At 42.1% G+C, this 26975-nt stretch overlaps 1 protein-coding gene across 1 annotated transcript; it reads right to left on the bottom strand.

The window, feature by feature from the left end:
• Positions 1-19323: 19323 nt before the first annotated feature.
• On the bottom strand, positions 19324-22587 carry LOC120903984 (dynein heavy chain 1, axonemal). The gene is made up of 2 exons (XM_040313674.1): positions 22387-22587; positions 19324-22316 (listed from the first exon to the last, which is right to left on the bottom strand). The coding sequence occupies exons 1-2, from the start codon at positions 22531-22533 to the stop codon at positions 19497-19499; spliced, it is 2967 nt and encodes a 988-aa protein (XP_040169608.1). The 5' UTR covers positions 22534-22587; the 3' UTR covers positions 19324-19496.
• Positions 22588-26975: the final 4388 nt, after the last annotated feature.

Here is a 26975-nt window from a genome sequence, read left to right as displayed (position 1 = left end):
CACAGAATTTTAATTGTGAAAAATTTAAAAATCTTGTCTTAAAAAATGTTTAACTAATAAATTTCAAACATAAACAAATAGCAAAAAAAAAAAAAACTATAAAAATGAAGCAATTAAGCAATTCAACTAATAAGCTAGTAAACATTCACTATGCTGTAAGCACACTTCCTGCTGTAGAGTGTTATTTATTTATTAAATTAGTTTTATGTTGTTGTTTCACAAGGATTTTTGTATGCATCCTGATATTTGTGGTTTTTTACACGATATATTGATTGTTTCGTATTTTAAAAATACATTTTTATCTAAATAATACTACGATATTATTATGCACGATAGCAATAAATTATGGGAAAGATTCAATCTGAATGATCAGTATATCGTAAAATGAATTCAAAAAGAAGCAAATTCAAGGATATTCGGGTGACAACCAAAAAACCATGAGAAACCTTATATCTGTAGCTTTCTTATATCTGTAGTTTTTCGTAATCGTAACGTTTGAGGACACCTCTCCCTCTCCCCCTATCAGCGTCACGTAATTGATGGATGACGCCCTACCTACCCGGTTATCTGTATGCTTGCACCACAAGTAGTAATTGAACTAAGAACAAAACCAACCACACGTCCTCATCCCCTTGTAAGGAAAGAGCAGGTGCACTTTCACCATTCACTACCACTGAAAGCGAACGTTCCTTTCAACCAACCCTCGATCATTGTTGCCATTGGCACAGGTGGAGACGCCTGGTGGTTGTAGTTGCCGAACAAACTTTCTCTTCGATTTTTTGCTCCTTCTAAGAGAGAGAAAATATATTACAATTAATCCTTTTTGTAAAGCGAAGGTTTTTTTTGTTGAATTTTTAACCTTTTTTCGGTGCATTTGCAATGAACGGGCCTCTTCAAGGGACAAATTGGAGTAAGCACGGCACAGTAAAAACACAAAACGTTGGCCTGGTTGTAAGTCTCTCTTAAAAGAAAAACGAATCCTTTCCTTGCATGACACTGTGTCAACGGTACACGAATCATTTACGGCTGTTGCATTGACTTCTAAAGCAGGCTTGGTGTTGCTTCTTCTTTTACAGAACAACAACGGGAAAAAGTGAATTTGCGCCTCGAACCACTCGGTCGGTCGGTCGGTGTGCGTTAAGTGAATGTAATGTTTCTGGTAAAGCTTATTTTCCCCTATTCACCCCCCAAAAATAGTAACTTTCGGCTAGAGGCTGCTGTAAAAAGTTATAGATATACTTTGCTAAAGGAACAAATTTTAAGCTTCTTTTGGTAGTGTTTCTTTCTTTCGCTTTCGTTTCCGTCTAAAGTTTGGCTTGTAGCTGCGTTATTAATGGTGCGGGCACGCTGCACGCTGGAACAACGTGCATCAGATTGCATCCATTGACAGCGGTGAAGTGTAAGTGTATGGTGAAGTGTAAGGGAACGATGTGCAATCAGGCGGTTATTGAAAATGCAATCCATCCATCCATCCCGTGCCGTCAGCTTTCCGTGGAAGCTAACTTTTCCCACTTTGTGCTGCGGGTTGTGCAAGCTTTTCGCAGAACTTGGCTTTTGTTTGAAAATCATGGCAATGCATTGCCGTGAAGTGGAAAGTTCTCACAGAGAATTGATAATGTTTTTCCCCCATGCATTCAGCTTATTGGGGCATTGTGAAGCGGGTTCGTATATTTGTCGGAACACGCGGTACGCCGCTTCGTCAGTGGCATTTCAATGTAAAGTTATCAGTAATTAAAAACCTTATTAGTCAGAAGGTTGTGTACTGTTCTGAATATTTCTCGTTTTCTGGAATTGATGTTATCCATTTAGCTGTAAAACCCATTAGGAGGATATTTAATAGATGGTTAAATATTTCCGTTGGAATCAATTTCTTCATAATGATGGATATAAAATAAGTGGAATTTATGCATTTCTAATTAATGGCGATGTTGATGGTAATGGTAATGTAAATATAATTTGACGGCAATCGGTTTCACATGTCATAGGCAAAACATTAAGTAGAAAAACAAGGTTTGATGAAATTGTATGGAAACATATTTCATAAAAATACGAAAAAATCGCTTTCATGTTTATTTTTCATCATTTCGATGTAGATGATCGATATACTGATATTGAACTGTTATTTTTCCAATCATATTTCAGTATCAAACTTTTCATTTTTCTTAAACTGCTTTTAAGTGGCAATAGCCTTATTCGGTCTAAACCAGCATATGCTACATTTGCGTAACTGTAACTTAATGGTTTGCCAATATCAAATTAGTCCTGTGTATAGAGCTCGTTTGACATTTTAACGGAAACCTCTGCAATAAACACACGATATGAAAAAAGATAAGGCGTCATCCATCAATTACGTAATGCAAAAATTGAAAATTTTCGACCACCTCCCTCCCTAGTGTAACAAACTGTAACGTTGGAAGAATTCACCCCTCCAATAGTCTATTTTATTTATCAAAAGCAGATTTTTGGGAATATTTTTTTCACTTTCTTGCAGTACATACACAATTTTTGAAATGAAACAAGAAAAAATTATATTATATTTTACATAAATAAAAGTTGTCCCATACTGCAAATAAATTCAAGAAGATTCTGATAATCAGATCCTTAGCACTGTTTGCAACGTTCTTGCATCGTCATCATCAGAAGCGTATTTTATCCAGCCATTTTCCTAGTCCTCCATAAATATGTTCATCTTTCCGGAAAGGTTTATTTGGCTTTAGATTTTTACTTTTATTCTACCATCGTCAAATTGATTTTTCTTTTTCCAATACTTGTGATGTTTAATATGTTACGGCTGTCTTACAAATAACGAACAAATAACAAACATGAATCCATAACATTATGACCAATGATCAACTCTGGCTAACAAACGGCTAACTGCATTAACTCCATCTCCAGTTTGTTTGAAACGAATTGGGTTTGAAAGGAATTGGATTGAAATAAATGAAGCATAAATCTTAAAATGAAGTTAACTTAGTGTATCACTTTACTAAGTTGTAGCTTAAAAAAACACAACAAACAATCAACAGATCAACTTTTAAAATAAACCTCTTAATTTACCCTATCCTCTGGCTTTGAGGCTTTCTGGACAGTTCTTTAGATCACTTATTGGAAGAGTAAAAATTAAAACGTCGTTAATGACACAACATAAGCTTTGTTCCTACCAAAAATCAGACAAATATCTCTAAAGATCTCAAAAAACCATGTATCAATGTCCAAGCCAAACCAAGGCGTGAAATTTATGAGGTCCACTGATATTCGGACAGTCTCTATTCCTTAGCGAAATGACAACACAGCATCCCAATATTAACCAATATGGTGCTTAAATTAAATGATTATAGTACTTAATCATTGTTTTTGATAAAAAAGCAGCATTGGTACTTCATGTGCATATTTAATCATCTTAGTTTAAAGCACTAGTTCTGAAAATTAACGAAATGACTTTGCTTGGTTTTCTGTGATTTCTTTAGAAAGACGCCTGATTTGTTGCTCCAGCATAGTCAAAGAGTGTCCTAATATGGTGAAGACGGTATGCCTATACCCAGTTGAAGTAAGCATCCAGGAAGCATCAAAATCAGCATTTAGCTGGAGTGATGCATGAGAAAATCTAGGTGTCCGATTTAAGATGGCCAAAAGGATGCTCTTCATGGGTTTAGATCGTTTGCAAGTACGTTTGGATTCTTTGCGGCTACGGCTTGGATCATATGCAGTTACGATTGCATCAACAGCCGTTAGTAACACACTTGGCAGGTCATCCTGGTGGATTGAATTATCATTCTTGGAAAATGTATCTAAGGAGCGTTATACTACACGGTCAGTCAGATCGAGCAATTTCACCGGGAATTGGTCGCTTAAAAACAAATGGAATCAGTAAACAACGAGCCTACCAGGGGCGCATAAGAGTTTGTCGTTGTATCTACCGGATGCTTCGACCTCTGTATTAGCTGCTAATTCAATTTCGATCTCAATCCCGAAGCCAATTCCAGATACATAAATACATATTTGTATTCAATTAGCACAAAATAAGCTACAGATATAGTGAAAATGCAAGTCCAACGCTGCCTGCGGGTGTAATAGTAGAAGCATAAGCATTTACGAGGCTGGATGCGGATCAACTCACACTCGCGTTGTGTTTCCATTTTCCATTAGGATGAAAAATAACATTAAAATAGCAATGATTTCTCACACAGTTTTCATGGTAAAACATTCGTTCGCTTAGTTTCGCCGTTTGGCAGTTACGCTTTATGAACACATGGTGCAGTTTGGTTTCACCCTTTTTTATCCCAAACAAAAAGAGCTTATTTGACTAATAAACCATATTGTCCGTCTGTAAAATGGCGACAAACTTTTGAAGTTTTTTTTTACAAACAAATTGGCTAACTACTTTCATCTCGAGCTAATAATAATCACACCTAAAAACCTCCCTCAACATTACCACTACAAATGCTCATAAATCAATACACACGACCCGAAAAGTTTGGCCCGTCCCGAAAAGAAAAAAAAACAGCGACAACATTGTGTTGTAGGGGACATGAGCATACGCAACAAAAACCTTCTGCATGGCCCTATGGAGTTTGCCGCCCGTAAATTGGACGAATGCTTTCCCCTGTTTTCAGATGTGTTGTAAATTATGTGCTGGTACTACTACTACTACTACTATCACACTGTGTGCTTGTCCTTTGCTTGCTTGCTTGCTCGATAAAAGTAATATCCCGGTTGTGTGCGGCCGAGACCCGTATATCGCAACAGTAGATGAGGAACAGTAGTCCACCAGTAGTGTCCCTGTTCCCCGCTGTCCGCGGCCTTCATCCATTATAGTCACTTTGGCAAATGGCACTGTAAGCATTTTAATTAGTATCTCTCCTTACGCGGTAAAATAAACGAAACACTTTCTCTCTTTCTTTCTCTTTTTTTGCTGGGGTATTATCCTCTCCTTCTCTCGCTTTACAATAAAGTACAAAAAGCTTCTCCCGCAGTTGTAAAAAAAAAAACGGGTACCGAGAACTGTTTTGCTTGCACGTCGCATGTGTGGATCGAGTTTGGTTTGGTGAATATTTTGTCCTAAAAAAGCGAAACTTCTCAACAGGATGAAAAGTTTCTTTCCTCCTTTTTTGTTGCTCTCTTTCTCGTGCATGACCTCCATTACCTTCCATTCCAACGGTGGTGCGCTCTCTTTGCTTTGCTTTACAACAGACGAGACAGTCTGACCACCAAACGGACATCTGATTCGTAGTGCGAGGAGTGCAGGGAGCAATGGTGGGATTGTGCAACCAAAAAAAAAAAAAATAAAAAGGCAAAAGAAGATAGTTTTACTATTTATGCAACCACCACCGCAAGCGCTTTATCGGGTTGCAAGCGCAAAAGAACTTTTCACCATTCACAGGCACATGCGGGATGACCGGGGCTAGGGGGATAACGCTCGTAGGATATATCAAGCATGCTGGATGAAAGTTATCGTTCTTGTTTGTAGCATGTTTTTCTCTCCTCCATCGCTCCCTCCCCTCCCCCCCAGTGTGGAGTGTGTACCATTATTATTGTATTTTGCAAACTGTTCACCTAATTGGTCTAGTTTTTCGTACCGGCAGGCAGGAAGGAGTGAAGAGTTCTGGTAATGGTAGCGCTGATGATGGGTTCGTTTGATGTATTCTATTGCAAGAGAGCAGGGGGGATGGCGCATAATGTGGCACACACACGCACTGTAGGAGAACTGTCCATTGCCTTCATGCATGTTGAAATTTAAACCCGGCATTTAGCTGGCGGCCGAAGCGCAGTGGCGGAAAGCGAGCATTTGGAGGTGTGTGCGCATTGACTAACTAAACAACTAATTGGCTTGATTATTTGCATCCCGGGGCGTATGTGTGTGTGTGTGTATGGAGGGTTTGGGTTGGTGCAATTTTGTGTGCAATGATACCTGAATTATCTACGATTAAAAGCAACACGCTTCTGTGGATGTTTGTGTGTGTGTGTTCGTGCATTGCTCTAAATTAAATGGAAGCAAATGGAAGCTGCAGGTGAATTGTTTCGTGTTTGAGCGGCATGAAGGGTCGGGTCGGGGTGGATGTGATGAGATGATGATGATTGTATAATTGACGTACTTTCCATATTAAGTTGCGTTGGTGAGGGAAGGTTCCAAATATGATGAAATTAAATATTGGTAATGCTAGAGAAGAGCAAAAAAGGAACGATAAATTGAACGATCCAATTGAATGATCGCACATTTTGTGCTCATCTTACATACATTGCATAAACACACGCATACATATTTTACATAAATAATTGCCTTAATCACGACTATATACACCATACATTCAACATACATGAAAACTTTGTTAAATATCGTAAAGAAGCTTTCATACAAAATGTCTTACAGGTGTCTTCAAGCGGTTTTTATACCTGTCGGTGCACTATTTTGACTCTTTCTGACGTGCTAACGGCACCCTATGTGAATCTTAAGATACGCATAAGGTACGCTCAAAAAATGTTCATATCAAACGCCTCTTGGCAGACAGCCATAGAAAACGTGCTGAGCGCTGCATCACGCAGAATCTGTAGGGGAACGTGGGGCAAAATGGCTAGGCGGAGCGAAATGGTCACCTGCATTATTGGCGAATTAACACATTTATAGCGACTTCTTATGATTGTAAAACATCGAATACAATGTTTGGTGCCTACTATGAACGTTTCATAATTTAAGATATCAAAATAATTGAATAAATTAGCTTATAAAATGTTTGTTTAAAACGATGTAATTTCCACCGTCTTGAAAATAAGCATTTATAGGAATTGAGCACATAACTGGAGAAAAAAAAGAATATGTATCGAGGCACATGGTATTTATCTATGAATTACATGAAATAGTAAACATTTTAAATTTAATATAAAGTTTTTAAAATTAATATTTTTAAAATGATTTGCTTGGGGCAAAATGGTTGGTAAATTTTGACAGGAGCAACATGATGAGGCTGTGGTGTAAACTACAATATATAGCTTTACAAAAATAAAACTATGCTGTGCGATACTCTATCGACCAGAAAAATTACCAACAACACGTGAATTATTGAAATATTCCAACATTTTAATGAAATATGTTTTTAACAAAACACTTCAATACTAAATTTGAATCTTTACTCTCACAATACTACCGCGATGCAGGAACTTAAACCAAAGCCTAAAGTCCGATGTTGTAGTCCATTTTTTATGGGCTTTGACATTTGGTGTATGATCATTTTGCCCCGCACAATACATTTTCACAACTTTTGATGTTGATTTTTAAATGTCATTGTACTCAGTTATATTTGTTATTAATGCGTCTACTTCTGAATGTTTTTCATGGATAAGATGTTGAAGCATGGATTGCTGTCAAAATATCAGTGTAAAGTGATTTACCCAATGAGATACAGAGCAAAATCTTTAACAGTGTCATTTTCCCCCACTTTCCCCTATTTCTTGAATTGTTGAACTATTGGTCAATAATAAAGTGAAATTATCAATTCAATGTAATAAAAGAGCTTATGGTTTGCTGCAAGTTTAGACAACGATTTGAGCGAGATTTACATTTTTGGACAAATCCAATAAAAATCCAAGGAGCCTGTACAACTAGGGAGCCAAATATTTATCATTGAAGTTCACTTTTCCTAAGAAAGAGTCAAGGAAGTGCCCCACAACTAGGAGCACCCCTGAAAAACCCTGTTTTTATGTTATGATATTATGGGACACATTTTTCAGGGATACAAGAGCTTTTACTAGAGAATTAATGCACGAAGAACTTTACGAGCACATGTCAGTAACATGATAAGTCCGGATAGATGTTGAAAGGTGATCAGAAAGTTGATCACTAGTTTCGCTCATAATTTTATTCTTTTTTGCGTGGTACAGCGACAGAGATGAAGGAAAATATTTAAATAAATTGAGCAGAGTTTAGATTAACTTAAATAAAATTCGATCAAATGAAAAAAAAAAAATCAAATTTCATTAAATTAACTTGTCAAGCTAAGACTTGCTTCAATTGTACAGTCCATCACTAACACATCGATGCGTTTTGTGTAAAAATACATGTTACAGTTAATTGCCTGCAAACTTGCACTAACACTACAAATTACTTCATTAGAATGTAACTGCTCATTGCGGAGGAGTACGCCGTCAGCCGCATTACTTTTTCACCTAACGAATCAATCCCAAACGACGTTTGCCAGCCGGCCACACCGACCGCACACGCACCGGGCGCATTGACCATCATCCCCCATCGCCCATCTATCCTCAAAATTATCAAACCCCAAGCGCATCGAACGGTAAAACAGTTTCCAGCGCACTGCCCTGGGTAATTGCAGGCAAAATTGAACGCGCAGGATATTTGCGATGGCTACACAGAAACACACGCATCATGATTTTGCCTAGTGAGACAAGGCCAGGTAAATTGGGGGGGCCTCGCAGCATTGGGTTTCCGTGTTTGAATCAGATATTGCGTACTGCAGATCAACTATTACATACACACAACCACACACGTGCGTGCGTCAACGTCGAGTGGATGGTGAAACGCATTGCACCGGGGCATGGGACCGAAACGGAATGCACTGATTAAATTCACTTCGGATAAGTACTTCGGATTTGCAGCAGCAGCAGCAGTAGCAGCAGGCCGGTCAGCAACGCTCACACCTGAACGCACACACACACACATTTAGGAGCAAAGGGACACACGTATGCCACCATGATTTCTACCCGGTGACCGGGAGCAAGCGGAAGCTTCGGTTTTTCGGACGCTGCAACCTTATCCGTTCGGGCATCGTCCCTGCGGGGCCAAACCAACCGGATGGAAGGATATGCACGAATTGATCTATCTAATTGAAATGTGCATAATACACACTGCTGCTGCTGTTGCATGTCTCTCAATTGCATCTTCTGCGGTTGAGCACACGTCGCCATTTCCGCACACGCAGAGGCCCGATGCGCCCGATGGTTCGATGTGATAAACCCGTTGATATGGATAGATTGTGCAAAATAATGGATTCAATGTCAGAATTAAAAACCAATCAAATATCATTCACTGACAGCAAACAGTCAATGTAACCGCAGCGAACCACACGGCGATGGTGGACAAATATCGAGTCTGTCTGTGCGCTTGATATTTCACCGCGTTTTGGGATGTTGGGTTTAGCTGTGCACCTGCACCGGTGGCTAATGAAAACGAATAGTGGAGCTATTGCGGTTGCTGCTGGGAACCAATTGAAGGATATTCGTTACAGGCCGATTGCTTCGCGGAATCGCGCAATATGTGAAGGGATAAAAGAGCGTTTGAAAATATTCGGGTTATAAACTAATTAAAAGGGATGAATGTTTCATTTAAATGTTATCTTGAAAAATATGGGTTTACTATGATTCACACTTTGAAATAATGGATGCAATTATGGGGCAGATGTGGAATTCCAATTTTTTAGGGCAACATATCAATTTAATCGGGAAAATTTCCGTTGTACCGACTCTAGCCTATTCTCGCATATCTCGACATTTGGACACCAGAAGATCGATCCAGACTCGAGTATGGGCCTAATTAGACTACAGTAAAGTGCTTTTACGCACATGGGATCGTCAAAATCTTTTGTCATTTTCATAATAAGACCTAAAGTTCTATTGGCTCGCCTTGATTATTTCCTCAAGATGTGGTTTAAAAGTAAGCTTAGAATCTAATATCACACCAGGGTCGCGCATTCAGGTCGCGTTCGTGTCAGGATGTGTTCATTAATTACGTACTCGTGAACTATTTGCCTTGAAGAGCTGGTAAAGGACATCAGAAAATCGACATTTTATCAACGCAAAGTTGTAAGCCGTTAAGGGAGCACCAGTTGTTGAACAAAGCGTTCTCAACAAGGTCCTGCAATCGTCAACTGTTTTTACTGGCATAAATATTTTAATATCATCGGCGTAAATTAAATAGCAGTTGGCAGGGAGCACTTGGCAAACATCATTCACATACACCAAGAAGAGCAGTGGCCCAAGATTGCTTCCCAGTGGGATCCCCGATGTGCTTGAAAACCGCCTCGATAAGCTTCGTCCGAAATTCACTAGATATATCCGATTGATTAGGTATGAATATAGCAATTGTAGGATTGAGTTTGCAAGGCCAAGCCTCTCAAGCTGCTTCAGTAGTATATCGTGAGATATACTATCGAAGGCTGCCTATTTTCTAGTAATTGAAATACTTTGTGTATATAAAATATATATTATTAGAATAAGAATCCTTTCCACCGATATTAATCCACGTTGCGTATGAAGTGCTGCCACACATTTTGCATTATCTAATATTGAACGTTCTTTATAAAATATGACTTTATAATATTACCTCACACACAAAACACACAATAGTTTTATGCAACAAATGCACTCCTGCCATACGTCTGAGGCTATAGCTATTCATTCAAAACCGATAGCTGCATAGAACTTCAAAACCAAACTCGACTAATCGATATTCACTCAATCAAGCATTAGTTACCACAGTGTAATAACCACCATCCTTACCACACCACCACGATCAATATTTTTGATAAACAAATGCTCGCATACCCAAACACAGCATGAATGTTTAATTAATTGAACTTTATCAATAGTGTTTTGCGGTTGGCTGCTGTTCGCAAGCGACAGGCAGACAAAACCTGATCAATTTTAATAAAACGCATCACTGAGAATTAGTGATGGGTAAAGTGGGTAAAATCTGGAGTTGGCTTCGATGCTACGCTGAAAAATTTGGAACTGGAACTCCAGTAGATTCGGAGTTAAAGTCGTCCGGGGTTGTTCACGAAATACTAGTGCAGAGCCAAAGGCGAAAAAAAAACTAAGCGAAATGAAATGCTGGTTCTGGTCAGACACTGACCGACTCCAGTTTGAATCTGATTGCGGATGACTCCGAATGATTCAAACTCCGGTCAATTCTGACTGCGAGTCCGGACTATTCTGGCTGGACGCCGATTGAATTCCGTAAAATTCAGAACTGAAACTCCGGAAAAATCGAAGTTAGAGTCTTCCGGATTCGTTGGAGTAATCCAAAATTACCTAGAGCCATCCGGAGTCGTCCGGAGTCGAAATCGTCAGGAGCCAGAATTGTCCGAAGTTGAAGTCGAAGTCATCAGGAGATGAAGTGATCCGGTTTGTTTACGAAATACACGTGTAATGCTAAAGGTGAAAAAAACTAAAGGAAATTAAATGCCGGCTCTGGCAGGACACTGACCGACTCCGGGTGAATTAGACTCCAGTTTCATTCTGATTTGGGATGACTCCGGTCGACTCCGACTCAGGACGACTCCGTTTTTGGACGACTCCGATTCCTGACTACTCTGGACGACTTCGAACAACTCCGGGTGAAACTGGTGGTTTCGATTTAGCTGGAGTAGGAATCGGACTAACAATAACCGGAGTCTCATGAGAGAGCACATCCCTACTGAGGATGTCCCGGAAAAATGATTCCCAATTTGTGTGTGTGTGTTTTGTTGTTGATTTTTACGGTTGGGAAAAATGTCACCCAAATATAAGAGCATTTTGTAAGCTTTTCAATAGTGTGTAGTGTGGAACAGGTGCCTGAAGGGGACCATGCATGTGGGGCATGTTGGTATTTTTAATGAAACTCAACTCATTGACCACGATTGAACAACGACCGCACTCATCTATGGTGTGTATGCATCAAAAGCATCAACTGAACGAAAACAAAAAGAAACAAAAAAAGAACAAACTCCATTGGTCCATCCTTTTGGTGGGATAATTTATGTTTGAATAATTGATTTTGTACCCTTTTGAAGATTGAACGAGGGAAAAAGGGAAGCACACAAAACATGCACCGAATGGGAGGGAAAGCTTACATTGCGGTTGGTGTCAACTATGCACCCCCAGCACATTGCATTACAAAGTGGCCGTCACAGTGAAGCATAGAAACGTGTGTGTTTGTGTGTGTGTGTGCTGTGGTGGGACAGCAACAGCATTCAGCAACAAAAAAGTCCTATCATGGAAAATGGTTAGATTCGAAATAGTTTGTGTAGCGGCGTCCGAAATGTTTGCGTTTTGTGGGCACTGGCGCCCACTGGAAACAATCACTTTGTTGGTGATTGTGTTTGTGTTGATTATGAAAATTAAATTAACTTTCTCTGTTTGCATGTGTGTGTGTGTGTGTGTGTGTGTGTGTGTGTGTGTGTGTGTGTGTGTGTGTGTGTGTGTGTGTGTGTGTGTGTGTGTGTGTGTGTGTGTGTGTGTGTGTGTGTGTTTGTGTATGTAAATAAACGGAGGCGGCTTAGTGCTTTCGCTTCGCGTGGACGTGGTGTTTAAAAGTCAATCATAATTCTATTTTGTTTTGCTCAAAATTTTAAACCATATTTATCAATCTCCCCATTCAACGGTTGGTTTAGAATGCAACGTTGTTTTGTTTTGTCTAAACTGTGCTTGAAGGAGATGTGCCTTCTGGATGATATTTATTAATTTATTATTCGCTTTTCCCCCATGTACGGTCGTTGGTTGATGGGCGGAAAGTTAATTACCTTTTTCATCAAGAGCGTACAATACGGGTATAAAATACCACCGTGTGTTACAGCCAAGTGTACTTGTAATTACTTTAACTATTTTATGCATTGCTGCAAGCAAAATCGCCACCATTTTTACGATGAAATGTTAAATAGAGCTGGTGTGGTTGAAGTTAAATGCCCGTTAATGCTGCTACGCTTTAGAAGAACAAGCACCGTGTTTTAATCTCAAAAGCTCTCCAATGTCTCATGGATTTAAACCCCGTATAGATCGGGCCCCTAAAGCCGGTCTCATGGTACAGTCGTCAGCTCGTACGACTTAAGAACATGCCCGTCATAGGTTCAAGCTCCAACTAGACCGTGGCGCCATACGTAGGACTGACTCTTCTGCTATGGGGGATAATCCAAAAGTCACTGAAAGCCAATCCCACAAGTGGTACAGAGGCAGGCCTTGACCGACAACGGTTGTTGAGCCAAAAGAAGAAGAAGAAGAATAGATTGAGCCCCTGAATACGTTGAAAATGACTATCCTGCTGTGACTATATACGACAACCGTTGTTGCGCCAGACAAGAAGAAAAGGAGTTAAAAATAACAATTTTTAGTTTATTGTGGTAATTCTATTCTAGGGCGGTCCCGTGGTACATTCGTCAACTCGAACGACCCAATAACACGCCCGCAATGGGTTCAAGCCCGGAATGGATCGTCCCCCCGTAGTAAGGATTGACTATCCGGCTACGTGGTATTGAATAAAGTCATGAAAGCCTGTATAGGCCGGCATGTCCGCGTAGGACGTTTACGCCAAATAGTAGAAGAATAAGCACTAAATTCATAAAATAGAAGGGACGTTGTACCCAAATTCATGTATCTCTGTACTTGTATATCTATGTACTTGATTGTCTAATGCAGTATACAAATTATGGTGAGATTGCAATTAAACAACATTCATGATTCAATTTTCGGTTTAAATGATTCTCCTTTGAAGATTCTAAATAAAGGATCTTTACGAAAGATTACCGAAGCAGAGCATATTTACCAATTATTGTAGATGTTTGTTGAAATAAACCTCAAGGAGGATGCCTTCTTTATCTCTCTGTCTCTTTCTCTTCCTCTCTCTCTCTCTCTCTCTTTTATCCCTCTCTTCCCCCGATTCTGAGCTAATTTCAATATTTACCAACTAATTGTATTGAGTTCATCAAATAATAATACTTTACCCATTAAGTTACATCGGTAGAATGATAACTACAGCCACACGCTCTCCTCACTCATGTGATCGACCCCCGTGGCGCAAACAATGCACGTCAAAGTTTTGCACCAAGCGAGTACGAACATCTCGCTAGACAACTTTCCAACCCAATTCTCCCCCTTTTTTAACCCCACTTCTCCCCAACAACATGCAACAAGAGGTTTTTTGGGAAAAGCGGTTCACTTGTGACGTTGCCCGGCGCCGAAAACGCACGGGGCACGTGCTGCACGTTGCGCACACTCCGGCTCACTGCTCGACGGGCACGGGCAATTAGAAAATTGAATCTTAAACACAGTGCACAGTGCAGTGTCGAGTTGGTCGAGCACTGTTGCGAACAAGTTAAATACGAACTTAATTCCATTTTCATCCGTTTCCAGCGCTTCCGCTACCCCTTGTTGCGCTGCTGCACAGGGAAAGGATCTGCTCGTTAATTGCCCTCCGCAAGAGTCTCCCCGCGCCGGGATGCATGTCGCCTGCGGCGGTGACTCATGTTTGTGTGTGTGTGTGTTCCGGTTGACGAGAAAAAGAGTTATTTCTTTGCCAGCCACTTTCGCTGTCTGCTTGCGGTCACGTCCCTGCTTTCGCTTGCCCAAAGTAACCAAGAGCCCAGGTTACGTCTTCCGATACCGCTTAAAGATACGGACACAACACGTGTCCCACGAAACCCGAACGTGCGCGTCGTGCGCTCGGCTGGTTTGTCGGCTGGCGGGGACGGGCTTGGGCAAAACTTTTCCTTTGATGGGTATTTAAAGTTTTTGCTTTGCGTTTCTTCTCACTACGCTTGGGGTTGGGTTTACTTCGCAATCATCTTACCGTTCGTCTTGTACTGGTGCAGCAGATTCTTCTGTTCTTTTCCTGGTGGCCGAGATAAAGCCTCACTTACCGCTTCGGTACCGGGTTTGCACAAGACACTAATTAGTGAGGGATCGAGCTCGTAATAGAGACGTGTAATTGTATTACATTGTCCGTAACGGGTTGGGCGCAACACTTGCAATTGGGACAGGATGGAAAAAAACTCAGCCCCAGCCGTAGTGGGATTACAGGATTACCGGGTAAGGGTTTCCTCCATCGCTCCTGCTCCCAGTGATGCAATTTTCCACGAAATGTATTGGTATTTACAAAACGTAATTAACCAACCAGGAGTGGTGGCATTTTTCTTTTAAAGGCAGGATTATTATTATTTCTCTCGCATCGAAATCTTTGTCAAATGACATACTGCTCTACAGGGTGGTGGTGTTGTGTTGGTGGTATCGGCGGCCCCAAAGGTTTCCCTTTCATTCCACCCATACAGTTTAATAGGCAGCTGACGAAAATGCCGTTTGACACCTTCTCTCGGGCGGACAGTGTGCGTGCTGCTGCCGGTGGCAGTTGTGTAATTAATTTTCCTCGATTTTATGGGCTTTAATTAACATTCCCGTCACACCTATTGATTAATTTATTATAGCAATCGCAGCAAGTGGCTTCCAGTGGGTGTATGTGTGTGAGCACCGGTTTGTTGTGCTTTCAACAGTTGAGAATAAATCGATTGCCTTAATGGGAATATCCCTTAAAGAGAACAATCGATGGCTCTTCATATTTTACAACAAGAATGTGCTTCATTGTAATGTTTTTTGTTTTATCAATGAGATGTATTCATGTTGAACTCATATTATTCATATATTATTCATTTAATTTTGCGTTTATTATATTAAAAATTTAATTTGATGTCTATTCTGTTTTTATTCTCTGCATGCTTCTTTAAGGTTCTTGTTTGGTTGTGTTTGTTGTTTTTTTTTTTAATTTTTAATCTTAGTTCGCTACTATTCTATATTGTTTTCCCATATCTTCCAATTTTCAGGTATTTATAAAGCATTCTTCTCTTTTTTTGTTCCTGGTCATATCTTTCTTATCGCTATCGCAATTGAAAGTGCAGCGTGTTTAGTTATTAAAACATTTATTCGAAACATGTTTTGAAGTGCTCGTTTGAATAATGGTGAAATACTTCATAAGCAAGATACAGGGTTTACCACGATTTATTGGTCAGTTTCCATGATTTTTTTTTATGCGTTCCCATGATTTATTGGTATTTTCCGATTGGATATCAATAGAATTGGACCAAAAAATTCTGGGAAATGGCCAAAAAATCGTGGGATTGCACCAAAAAAATAAGGGAACCCACCGAAAACTTATGGGAACCAACCAATAAATCGCGGAAAACCCTGTAATGTTTTTGATAATTTACTAAAAAGGGCCCTGCTTTGTGATACATAACATTTTGATTATTTTTTCTATATAATTTTTAATTAAAAAGTAAAACGTTGCTCCTTCCATGTAACTAAATTGTTGCATCAAAATGAGTCAATTTATTCGATCCACTCCCTGCTGTTTTTCGCTTTTGTTTTTATGATTTTTTTGGCTCAAATCTCCAACCATTCCGTGCGGGTGGAAAGTGAAACCAACTAGCCGAACTAACGAAAGCCCGTCATTCTCAACGACTTAAAGACTTCGGCAGGGTTGGGTGTCGCGACAAATGGTTGGACCCATATTTATTAACAAAATTAGCTACGGGAGCACCGGATTCGCGGTGCGCTCCGGCAAAAAAAGGGGGACCCCGTTGAACGGGTGGACGAGGCAGCATTATGAACGTACGCTGCCCAAGAGTTCGGCTCTTAACGTTAATGTTGTGCGCTGTAAAATGGCAACGAAACCGTCAGAAGCCGGTGTTGCGTTTTACCGGCGTGTGGTGCCGCCGTCGGAGAGCTCGGAGCGTGAGGGCGAGGGAAATGAATTTTCCACCCATTCGCTACACCAGTCGGCAGTCAAGAACCGTTCGCAGGGAGAAGGCCATCCGGGAAGGAGCGGATGATGAAGAAAATCTTAACATTCGCCAATCATACGACGAGACGAGGTGGGAGGGGGAGGCAAATATATTTAATAAGCCCCGACGACTTGCCACGACTGCCACAGCTGTTGCGATTGTATAATTGTATAATTATCGTTTTACCAAGAAGGTACAGGAAAGCTTCAAGGTATGCCGGTACGCCACAGGGCACCCGTTGTGTGTGTGTATGTGAAAAATCCCGCTCCAACCTTCCAAACCCTTGAAGTGTCAATTCCATTGGCGCAGCGGAACGAATTGGCTTCAAAGTTTATTTGCATTCGCAGCTTCATTCCGGGCCCCGCTGTGGTGGATTGTGATGCAGATTGCGTTCGCGGGGTATTGCCCTCCGGGACGGGTTTAATATTTAATAACCCGAGCTAGGCTGGAATGGAAGGCTTTCCCCATGCAAGCGCAATGGCCCGGGCCCGGGCATTAAAATGATGCTTGGTGCTGTGGCTTTTTTGTTTTTGGCATTTGGGTGCTCGGGTGGAATATTTTACAGTCGCGTCGAACGTGACGGGAACAAAGGTTGATGCATATTAAATTCCGTTCGTGTGCGGATTACGGAGAGCGCTCACAACACAACGGCGACGAGGCGACGTGGAATTGTTTTACATCTTACAATTCAACGAATGTTTAAAGCTTGCCTTCGAGTGGGCTTTAATATTGTGCTGTTTATTTCTTTTTCACCCTAGAAATGTGTTATTTCTCTCGCCCGAAACCCTAAAATTCTATCGAGCAGTAAACGTTAATGAAGTTGTGAAAGTGAATAAAAACACATTCACACGGGGCACGGGTAGCAAAAACGGTTGCCCGCGCATTGGCGCACTGATAAGCGGCTAAAGTTTAAATGGTTCATTTCGGGAGGGTGGTTCAATCACACGAAAATGGGGACGAAACATAACACAAACACACACACAAAAAAAAAAAAGACAAAAAAGCGGCAATGAAAGTGAAAAAAACCCCCGTTCTCTAATCCTTTCGATTTTAACCCAGAAAACCTTAATTAGTGGGTAACTAAAAAAGTGTTTTTGGTGTTAACTGTGAGGAGGGCAGAGTTTTGGGAGTGTGCAAGGGAAAGAGAAAAGGAAACGGAACTTTTTCACAACCACTTCTCGCCCTTATCGCTTTGCTGTGGACATTGGTGGACAAAAAAGGACAAACAAACACACACACACACACACACACACACACACACACACACACACACACACACACATAAAAAAGAAGCGTCCACTGTGTTACACTAAAAATCGCTTAAAATCATTCACTACAAAACGGAAAACCACTTGTGAAAAGCCAATGGCCGAACAAAAAAGGGAGCCGCCTGGTAAATGGTATTAAAATGTAATGCAACAGCCAACGAAACGGGTGGACGGGGCGGGTTTGCTTTCACTCCTCGGTCGCCGTAGCATCCACCAGCCCCCTGGCGCCAAGGTGGTGCGCGGGCGTGCCTTTCATTAAATATTTATGTTTAATTTTACATCCACGGGCGATAATAACAACAATAAAGGCACATAAAAGCAAACTCAGCCAAAATATAACTAGCTGGCCGGATTTTACACCCGTCCGCACCGCCTCTTCCCCTTTCCGCTGGTCATTTACGGTAGAGATTGTCCATGCTTCACATTCACTTTTATCATCCGCTTATTTGTTGGTTCGGGCTTTGGAGAGGAAAACTTTTCCGGCCCAACCCTGTGGGGTGGGGACGGGGGTGGGTTTAGGGGGTTCGTTTGCTTCGTTTGCTGTCCCGAGGAAACTCTTTCATCGTTCGCGATATGTTTGAGATGTTGGTGTTTTTACTTTTGCCGCGAGTTTTGACCTGCGAGGTCTTTTAGGTTGGGTGGTTCGCTTTAAATTCGACCATCGGATGAAGCCAATGACCGCACGAAAATGACGACACTACTTGCACTAGGGTGGTGGTGCTGTTAGTGGTTGAAGGGTATCCGAAGATAAGGAGAAACAAATCCAAATTTCAAAAGCAAAAGTTTTAAATCAAGCAATTGGGCTATTGTTATAAGTAGGTGAGATGTGTTGGATGTTGTTTTGGATCGTTAAAATGGGCGTAGTGAATAAAAAGATGTGTAGAAAAGCAAATAAGCCAAATTACCACTAGTAGAAGCCAGCAATACAGGGTTTCCCACGATTTATTGGTCAGTTCCCATGATTTTTGGTGCGTTCCCACGATTTATTGATCGTATCCCATAGATTTTTGGTTCGTTCCCATAATTTATTGGTATTTTCCGAATGGATATCAATACAATTGGACCAACAAATTCTGGGAAATGACCAAAAAATCGTGGGAACGCACGAAAAAAAAAAAATGGGAACCCACCAAAAACTGATGGGAATCCACCAATAAATTGGGAGAAACCCTGTGAGATAATATTGTAAAGACTGGGAGGTACTGTGTCATCTAAACTCTACCAGGTACAGTTATTCAGTTAATAATAAATAAATTATAGACATTACTGCATAGTATAGGATACAAGGAAGAATAATTAACTGTAGCAACCATCTAGTACGTTAGCAAAATGAGTGTCGGGACGTACGCCGCCGCTACGAACGGATTCAATAATACCAGCCTGAATGTTTTTCAATCGCTCCCACAAGTATATTGGACAAATAACTAGATTTTTCAAGCATAAAATACAATTGATTATCATTTAATGCGTTTAATAAACATCGCGTTTAATAAACCAGCATTGAAGCATATTTAACCCTCTAGAACTCTGTTGTCAAGATCTATTGTCCTAGTTTCACACGTGACAGAAAGCTTAAGAAATTTATATACATCCTTTCATATGTTTTTATGATGTTTTTAGTGCACATGCAATTAAAAAAACATTTGGAATATTACGATTATACTGAGACCAACAAAATACTCCCCTCCCCCTTAATTGCTTAAATTTCCGTTCGATTCTGACGCCGCTCGGCTCGGGCACGCCTGTACGCTTCCTCTATCTGGCGGATGCGTTCCTCTTCCGCCCAGCGTGCTTCCTGCTCTAGCCGCAGCTGTTCCGCCTTCACCACCACCCGCCTCACCGTTTCTAGATGATCCCGGAAGCCGTGTTCCAAAAACACATCGAACCCAACGTCCACCGACAGCTTGCCCTTGACGCCGATTTCCTTCGCCAGCTGGCCCCAATGTATCGCCTCCAGGTACGGGCACTTGAGCAGCTCCATAATGTCCAGATTGGGGCGGAAAGCTTCCACCACCTGTATGAAATGTTCCACGACGGCCAGCAGCTGCGGCTGGTCACGGAACAGTGGCAGCAGGTCCTTCAAGCTGTCGTGCGTCTGCTGCAGCCCCCTGCGCACACCGTCCAGGTCGACGCTGGCCAGCGGGTTGCCGATCCACGTTTCCTCCAGCTTCAGGTAGTCGGCCGCCACCGTCCACAGCTCCCGGTAGGCACTGAAGTTGGACCGTAGCTCGTATAAATTATTCAAGCTAATCGGTGCCATCTCGAACAGCTCCTGGCGCCGGTTCATGATGTGGCCCTGGTCGATCAGCTCCTGCACCGTTTTCCAGAGGCGCCGCACCTCGACCGACATCTCCGACACCTTCGACACGTCGTACAGCGTGGTGAACTTGGAGATGTACGAGTTGATATCCTCGATGCTGGCAGTAAAGGCTGCCTCGTCGGCAAACTGTTGCTTGCGGAACCGGTCCACTTCCGACTCGTGAAACTCCTTGACCGAAACCATCTGCTTCAGCACGCTCCGGGGATAGGCCAGTGCGTTCCATTTCTGCTGAAAGTGCGCATCCGGTAGGTTGTGCAGAAAGCCCTCCAATATCTCGTACTCGTACAGAATGCCACGCATGCGATCTTCGAGCCGGACCACCAGCTCGGGTACGTCTTCCATGTACGCACGGATGTCGTAGATGTGTTCAATCGAGACGGGCTTTTCACACATCCGCTCGTTGATAGCGTTGTAGCACGTTATCACGTCGGCCGTCTTAATGCGCAGCTTCTCGGTCAGCATCTTGAGCAGTGCGGCGGTCAGCTCTTGGCGCTTGCGGATCAGCGCCTCCCTGAGCGGCTGTACATTGATCCAAAATGGACCAATTACGATACAAAGCGGTACGGTGTGCTCCAGGTTCTCCCGCATGCGGATCTGGAAGGCAATGTCTTCCTTTATCTCGGAGGACGATTTGTCTGCGTTCTTGATCTGCTCGACAAAGTCCTTAACGTTGGTAAAGAAAAGCTCCCGGTAGGCGGCATACCGTGCCGCATAAGCCTGCAGAGGAAGCAGCGCTTTGTAGTAGTATTCAAGCAGTGCTTCTCGTTGCTTCACAATGGCGCAATCCAGCAATCCCACCGAGGATAGGTACAGGTTTTCCGCAAATATAAGCGACTGCATCAGCGAGGGTTCAATCGTGTGGATAAAATGGCACGCCCGCAGGATGTCATCGAGAATGTGGCGCAACGTTTCGGGAAATGTGTCGGGGTCGGTAGAATAGTAAGGCATATCTGGACCCATTTCCAGCAAGAGATAAAACACAGCCGGACGTTGCGGTTCGAATGGACTATCAATGAGATTTCCATCCCAGGAGTAGTCTTCACCCGCTATCGCCAGCACAGCAGAGCAATCGTTCACCAGATAGTGGACGTAGGCAGCGGTGGAATCGAGCAGCAGATCTCGAAGCGCATCCTGCATCCTGTACAGCACTTGCTCGATAAGACGCTTCAGCTTCATAACGTTGTAGATTTCCCACCTGCCCACACCGATGTTGAAGTGCCCGTTTCCAATGCGCGATAGCAGCCTATGCAGATGCATGGTAGTGCGTTCGATCCAGGTGTTTTGAAGGTACTTCAATGTTTTGCTGGTTTGCGTTAGGTTCAACTTTTCGTATTCCTCCAGCGGGATAGGCTTATCGCTAGCCACAACAAACATGGGTAACTTTCGCACCATTTCACATTCTTGATTCACGAGACGCAGTGCGTGAAACACGTTCGTGTCACAGAGCAAGGTTCGGCGTTTTAACCGGTCGAGAAGATGAACGATTCGTTCCCATTTCAATTCATCCACTGGTACATCCTTGGCAGGCTTCAAGCTATGGCTAAAACTGGGTTGTTTAATTGGCACCGAACCATCGGTCCGAAGATGCTGGCCTACTGCGAAACCAATGTGGTAGTCTTCGTAAAGGTTCTTGAATACTCCGTAGATCTCGTCGCCCGCACGTCGCAGTATGCTTTGTTCAAGTGCGCGTCCCGGCGCGAAGCATCCATTACTGGTGATGTGCTTGCAGAGAAAACGAAACCGGATGGCGTTTTCGGCCGTATCGCTTGCTTGAACAGCTGTATCAATGCGTTCAGCAAACTTTTTCGGATCTTCGAAGGGGAAGTAAAGCTGCAGCCTCGGTATAAGGTAAGACGTTGTGGAATCTTGTTCACTAACTTCCCACTGATTGGTGCACGGATCGTGGTTGATTACGGTGTAGCTTCGCCAGCGTGCGTAGGGCGTTGTAATTGCAATGACCTCCATATTCCTCCAAAAACCGACCACTCCAGGATCGAACGTATCATACTCACAGTCATCAAACAATGCTAGCGGCATGAAATGTGCGCCCGAGCAAAGGTCGATCTGCTGCCACAGCGGTAAGCAAAAGGCCACATTATCAATACTTTTCTCCTTCAGCAATATTTCCAGCTCACGGGGATCAGTCAAACGACGATGGGTAAAGTTGGATATAAACTGATATTTATCACATTTTGGTGCCTGGTGATGTATGGGGAAGGAAGTAAGATAACAGAGGACAAATGCACACAGAAATCCGTTTTTTACTCACCCGTAAAATGTGATCAGCTGTTTTGCTGGATGTGCTGAGCCGGTGTAATTCCTTGCTGGACTGCCTTTTCGTCGAGGGCAAGGAAATGCGCCACGGCATCTGATCTAGCTGCGGTTGTGAAATAATTCGTGCCGTTTTTCGTTGCATCGTGTTTGCACGTGTGCTTTGTTGGGATCAACTGTCAAGGCGAGTATGATGGAACTAAGGCTCACAGCCTACTAGGGAGTAAATACCTAAGAGCGTAAGTCCAGACACAGATCTGTGTTTGTGTTTGATATGGTACGTATTTCTAAGACCGTTTCGATTCTAGTTTTGTATGAAGGGAATCAGTTTTTTCCTGAAGATTTGTTTTACTTTCCAAAAAAACAAATCGAAACCTTATCGCTCCTCGAACAAATCACAAATTGGATTAGATTTTTCCTGCGCAAACAGACAGATAGGCGTCCACGTTTCATCATTTCTCAACCAACGCGGGCCCAAAACAAAGTTAAACAGAACATTAACACTTTTGAATCAAGAAAACAGGCCTGCTTTAAATTCAGCCAATCTTTTGATTAAATTAGTGCTTGAATATTATCTCCCTTTTTCTTGGGCCACGCTTTGGTCGGCTTCACTTTCCCCGGGGAAGTTTCTAAAGGAACAAACCCCGGAAGAACAAAACCGTCTATCTACCGGCAGGCCCAACGCTTGTTCTTATTTTTACCCACATCAAACGAATGTGGCTCGAACGGACAAAACAGTGAAGCACCAGCGCGGGGGCAGCGTGCGTGGTCCGGGCAGCTGGAAGGAATATTTATTCTATTTCTTTTGAGTTTCGGTTTTTGCGGTTGTGTATTTTGAGTCCTTCTTTAAAGTTGGGTTTCTCCTTTTTCTGTTCCAAGCGTTCTTTCCCTGACTTTGAACCAGTTCGCTGGACCTTCGCTGAGGAGTGGAACAGCAAGATGGGGATAGGCTTCCATCTAAGCCAGCTCTCGGAAAAACAAGTAAAACCCAACATGCCTCAACAATGCCAATCAAAGGATGTCCATTTGTGGCGAAACATTTTATATTTTCCCCGCCCTTGCCTGCCTGTGTGTGTCTGCTGGGGGACGTGCTGTGTGTCCACCGTGCGGCCAAAAAGGGGGGCTGCGAAGGCTGCGGCCCAGTTGGAAAAATTTCTACGCCCCAGAAAGTCCGAACGGACGGAAAGATAAACGGATCTGTGCAAAGAATCTGCTGTGTTTGTTGTGGCGATTTTTCTTTCTTTATCCCTTTGTTGAGGACGTCGGGAGAGAGTGTGTGTGTTTTTTCTCTCTCCACTTCGTCGTTTTTCTTTCGCTTACGTTCCCTGTGTGCCGTGGTACAAACTTTCCAACCGCAAAAATGGTCAATTTTCGTTCCGTTTTTTTGCGTTCACTCTATTTTTTTTCTTCTCCTGAAAGTTCACCGCTTTACCTCGAGATTGTTCTAATCTTCGGTTAGTTTTGGTTTTGCTTTTTAGCTTGGGTTTGTTCCATAAATTCTTTCTGGGCGGTGCTGGCACTGCTGGCTGCGCTGCTAAACCCTCTGGTTGGATGATTTCCTGACAATGGTACCACGCTTTATCCGATTAGGAGAAATGAACGAAGAGAGAAGAAGGCAAAATTATAGAAATGAACCTGGCGGGGAGTTTGTACGCAGTCCAGGTACCACCGCACCCCCCCCCCCCCCTCCCTCCATATCGATGTTTCCAGGTGTTGTTTCCTGTTGCGGAACGCTTCAATGTGAATAATGTGTTGAGTAAGCAGCATCACGATGCTGTGAAGAGAAGAATAGGTTTTAATTAAACTTGTTGTTTCACTTTTTTTTAGCTTGTAGAAAAATGCTGGCAGAAGGAAAAGCAACACAATAGCTCAATGATGATGTAGTTAATTAAACAGGACTTAAGCTTCAACTGTAACCATCTTGACATCATTAGGTTTCTTAGCTCATTGGGGTAAGTTGATCATTCTAAGTTCATCAGGCTTTAAATAGTGTTGTATGTTTTCTTGTGTAGCTAGGTATGGGAATGAGTTTATGAGTTTTTATCTTAAAATATTAGGTTTTTGTTTTTTTTTAAATATGCGTTTAATATATTTGAATGATTTATTGATCTGTGATTCTTTTAACAATTCATTCTTTTCTTTTGGATTTAAGTATACTTTTAAACAATTTCCATGTATGTTTTTCAATTTGTTACCTTATCCTAGATCATTACATACATTATTCGTTTTTTTATCCGATTTGAATTTTTTATTTGATTTTATTTTTGATTTTTTTCGTTTCTTGTTTTTCTTTACTTTTTAAATGTTACTTTTATATCATTTTGTTTAGTTGCCTATGTATTGTTTCTATTTGTAATATTATAGCTACATCTTCTTAGCAATGTGTTAATTTTTATTTACAATTTTGACTTATTTTTTTTATTTTTAGTTTTATTTTTATATTCTTTTGTATATTTATTTTACAGTTTAAAACGGTAAACAGTGTACTTTTTCACATGTTCAATAATTGTTTTTTTTAGTACTTTTTACCATGAGTCGAAATTTAATTTTCGTTTTGTTTCATTTTACTTTGCTGTCGCACAAGTCTCTTTTCCTTAATAACGATATTTTTTCGAAGTAATCATAAAACAAATCCAAACTGTCCTCTAAAGCTCAACTTTCACTTTTCATCATTTGCATCGTGTGCGGGCTGTGAAGTGTGTTGTGGCCTGAAATCCTTCCTTGACGTGTTGGTGCTTATCGTACACCTACTGAACTACGGAACTTTTCCCATTCATTTAGCACCGCATCAAAAGAGGTTTTTGGACGACACATCGCCGGAAATCTGGCCCATTTCCGCTCGATAGAACCATTGCCAGTGCCTTTTCCGAAAGCCCCGTCTATCTGCTCGCGGGTGGACGGTTCCTTAGATAAACTGGACTGTGTGTATCTACCTAAAGTTTCCTGCTGGTTCGTCTGGCGCTCCCAGTGGGAGTTTCTGCGAGAAATGTGGCTGTGCGGAAAAGATACAACTCGTCAAGAATTCAAGAAGGTATCAACGTTTTGCCCGGCATGGCAAACCCCAATCGATTGCAAAACTTAGCCGACTGCTCTGTCTTTTGTGGACTCGCAGACATGAGGGCACACATATAGGCACACGCGTGCAGTAGGACCAAGATTTTCGATTTGGAAGTTGAGAAAATTTAGTTTTATTAACTTTTCTCATATCATTCATATCGATTATGAGATTTCCTCTGTGAGTGCGTGTGTGTAGGAAGAGGCAACATTTCAGATATCGCAAGCATTTTGTTCGCTTTGTTACACTTCGTGGCAGCGGGCCGATTGGGGTGATGTTGGCCATCTCCGCCTGTCATCTTGCGGAGACCGGTGCTCGAGGGAAGGCACATTTCACACAAAAGCTTGGCTCGACATTTCAGAACAGATTTAGATTTTTCGAGAAATCTTTCCACACACACACACGCCCCTACATCTTTTCGTTCGGAGAAATTGTTCGCTGGCGTCGTTCGACGATACCGGGTAAAGGGGGAAACGTACCATTGTCAACCGAATCGATTCAGCGATTTACAAAGGAATCGCATGTATCTTCAAACCATTAGAGAGCTCCACCGGCTTCCGGTGTCGACTTCCAGGCCGGGTCGGGTTTTGCGTTCCAATATCCTTTTGTATCCGCCCTATCGACAATGCTACACGGGGCTACAAACGGGAACGGAAGTTTTTCAGCTTTTCAATGCCTGAAAGTTTTGTCGTGATACAAACGGGCATGTCGGTAGGAAATTGACATGAATTTTGTACCTCAGAATGGGCAGGAAGCACACACACAGACACACACACGCACGAGAGGAAAAGGTTATTGCGCAAAGGTAGCGAGAGGCGCACCGAGGATAATAATGCTTCAATTAGCGTCGCTCATGCAAACGCGTAAGCGCAAGCATTTTCCACAACGTATATCAATCAATTGCCGTACGTACGATAAGAAGGGTATGGAAGGAAAATGAAACGAAAAAAAAGGATTCCGAAACAAGACACCTCAATCTATTGCGCGTGCTGCATGTAAAGTCGTGACACGTGTGGTTCTGGGAAGTTTTTTTGTTTTGCTCCACCACCACCGCAAGTTCGATTCCATGCTCGGATCGGAACATTGCAAGGAAAGGGGGAAGGGGGCTGGCTTTTGTGATGATTTGCAATCCCCATTTCGTATCGCGAACCACTTTCACCGTCAAAATGTCAAATTTTGTTTATCTGGTGCCATTTTGTATCGGAAACGGTTCGTGCAACCTCATCGCTTTCAGCCTTTGCATCACGTCACGTATGAGGTGCGGAACAATTATGTGTGTTCTTGTGATGCGGGGCATCGTAGAATGATACATTATGGTACAGTGGTACGCAGTGGTACATTGAAGAGAGACAATTTATTACAATGCGTGTGTTTCGGGGAATGGAGGTGTTGAAAATTATTGTTAGCATTTTGTGTTACAAACGCCTACAGTCAGAGTTTTTTGGTTATGGCATGATGCTGGGTTGAATGGAAAGAGACTTTCAGGAAGTAATAAAACATATCTGCCTTTTATTTGTGCTTTCTGTTTAAAG

Source organism: Anopheles arabiensis, chromosome 3, assembly GCF_016920715.1.
Source record: "Anopheles arabiensis isolate DONGOLA chromosome 3, AaraD3, whole genome shotgun sequence".
Classification (NCBI taxonomy): Eukaryota; Metazoa; Arthropoda; class Insecta; order Diptera; family Culicidae; genus Anopheles; species Anopheles arabiensis.
This window is presented reverse-complemented; position numbering and strand designations above follow the sequence as displayed.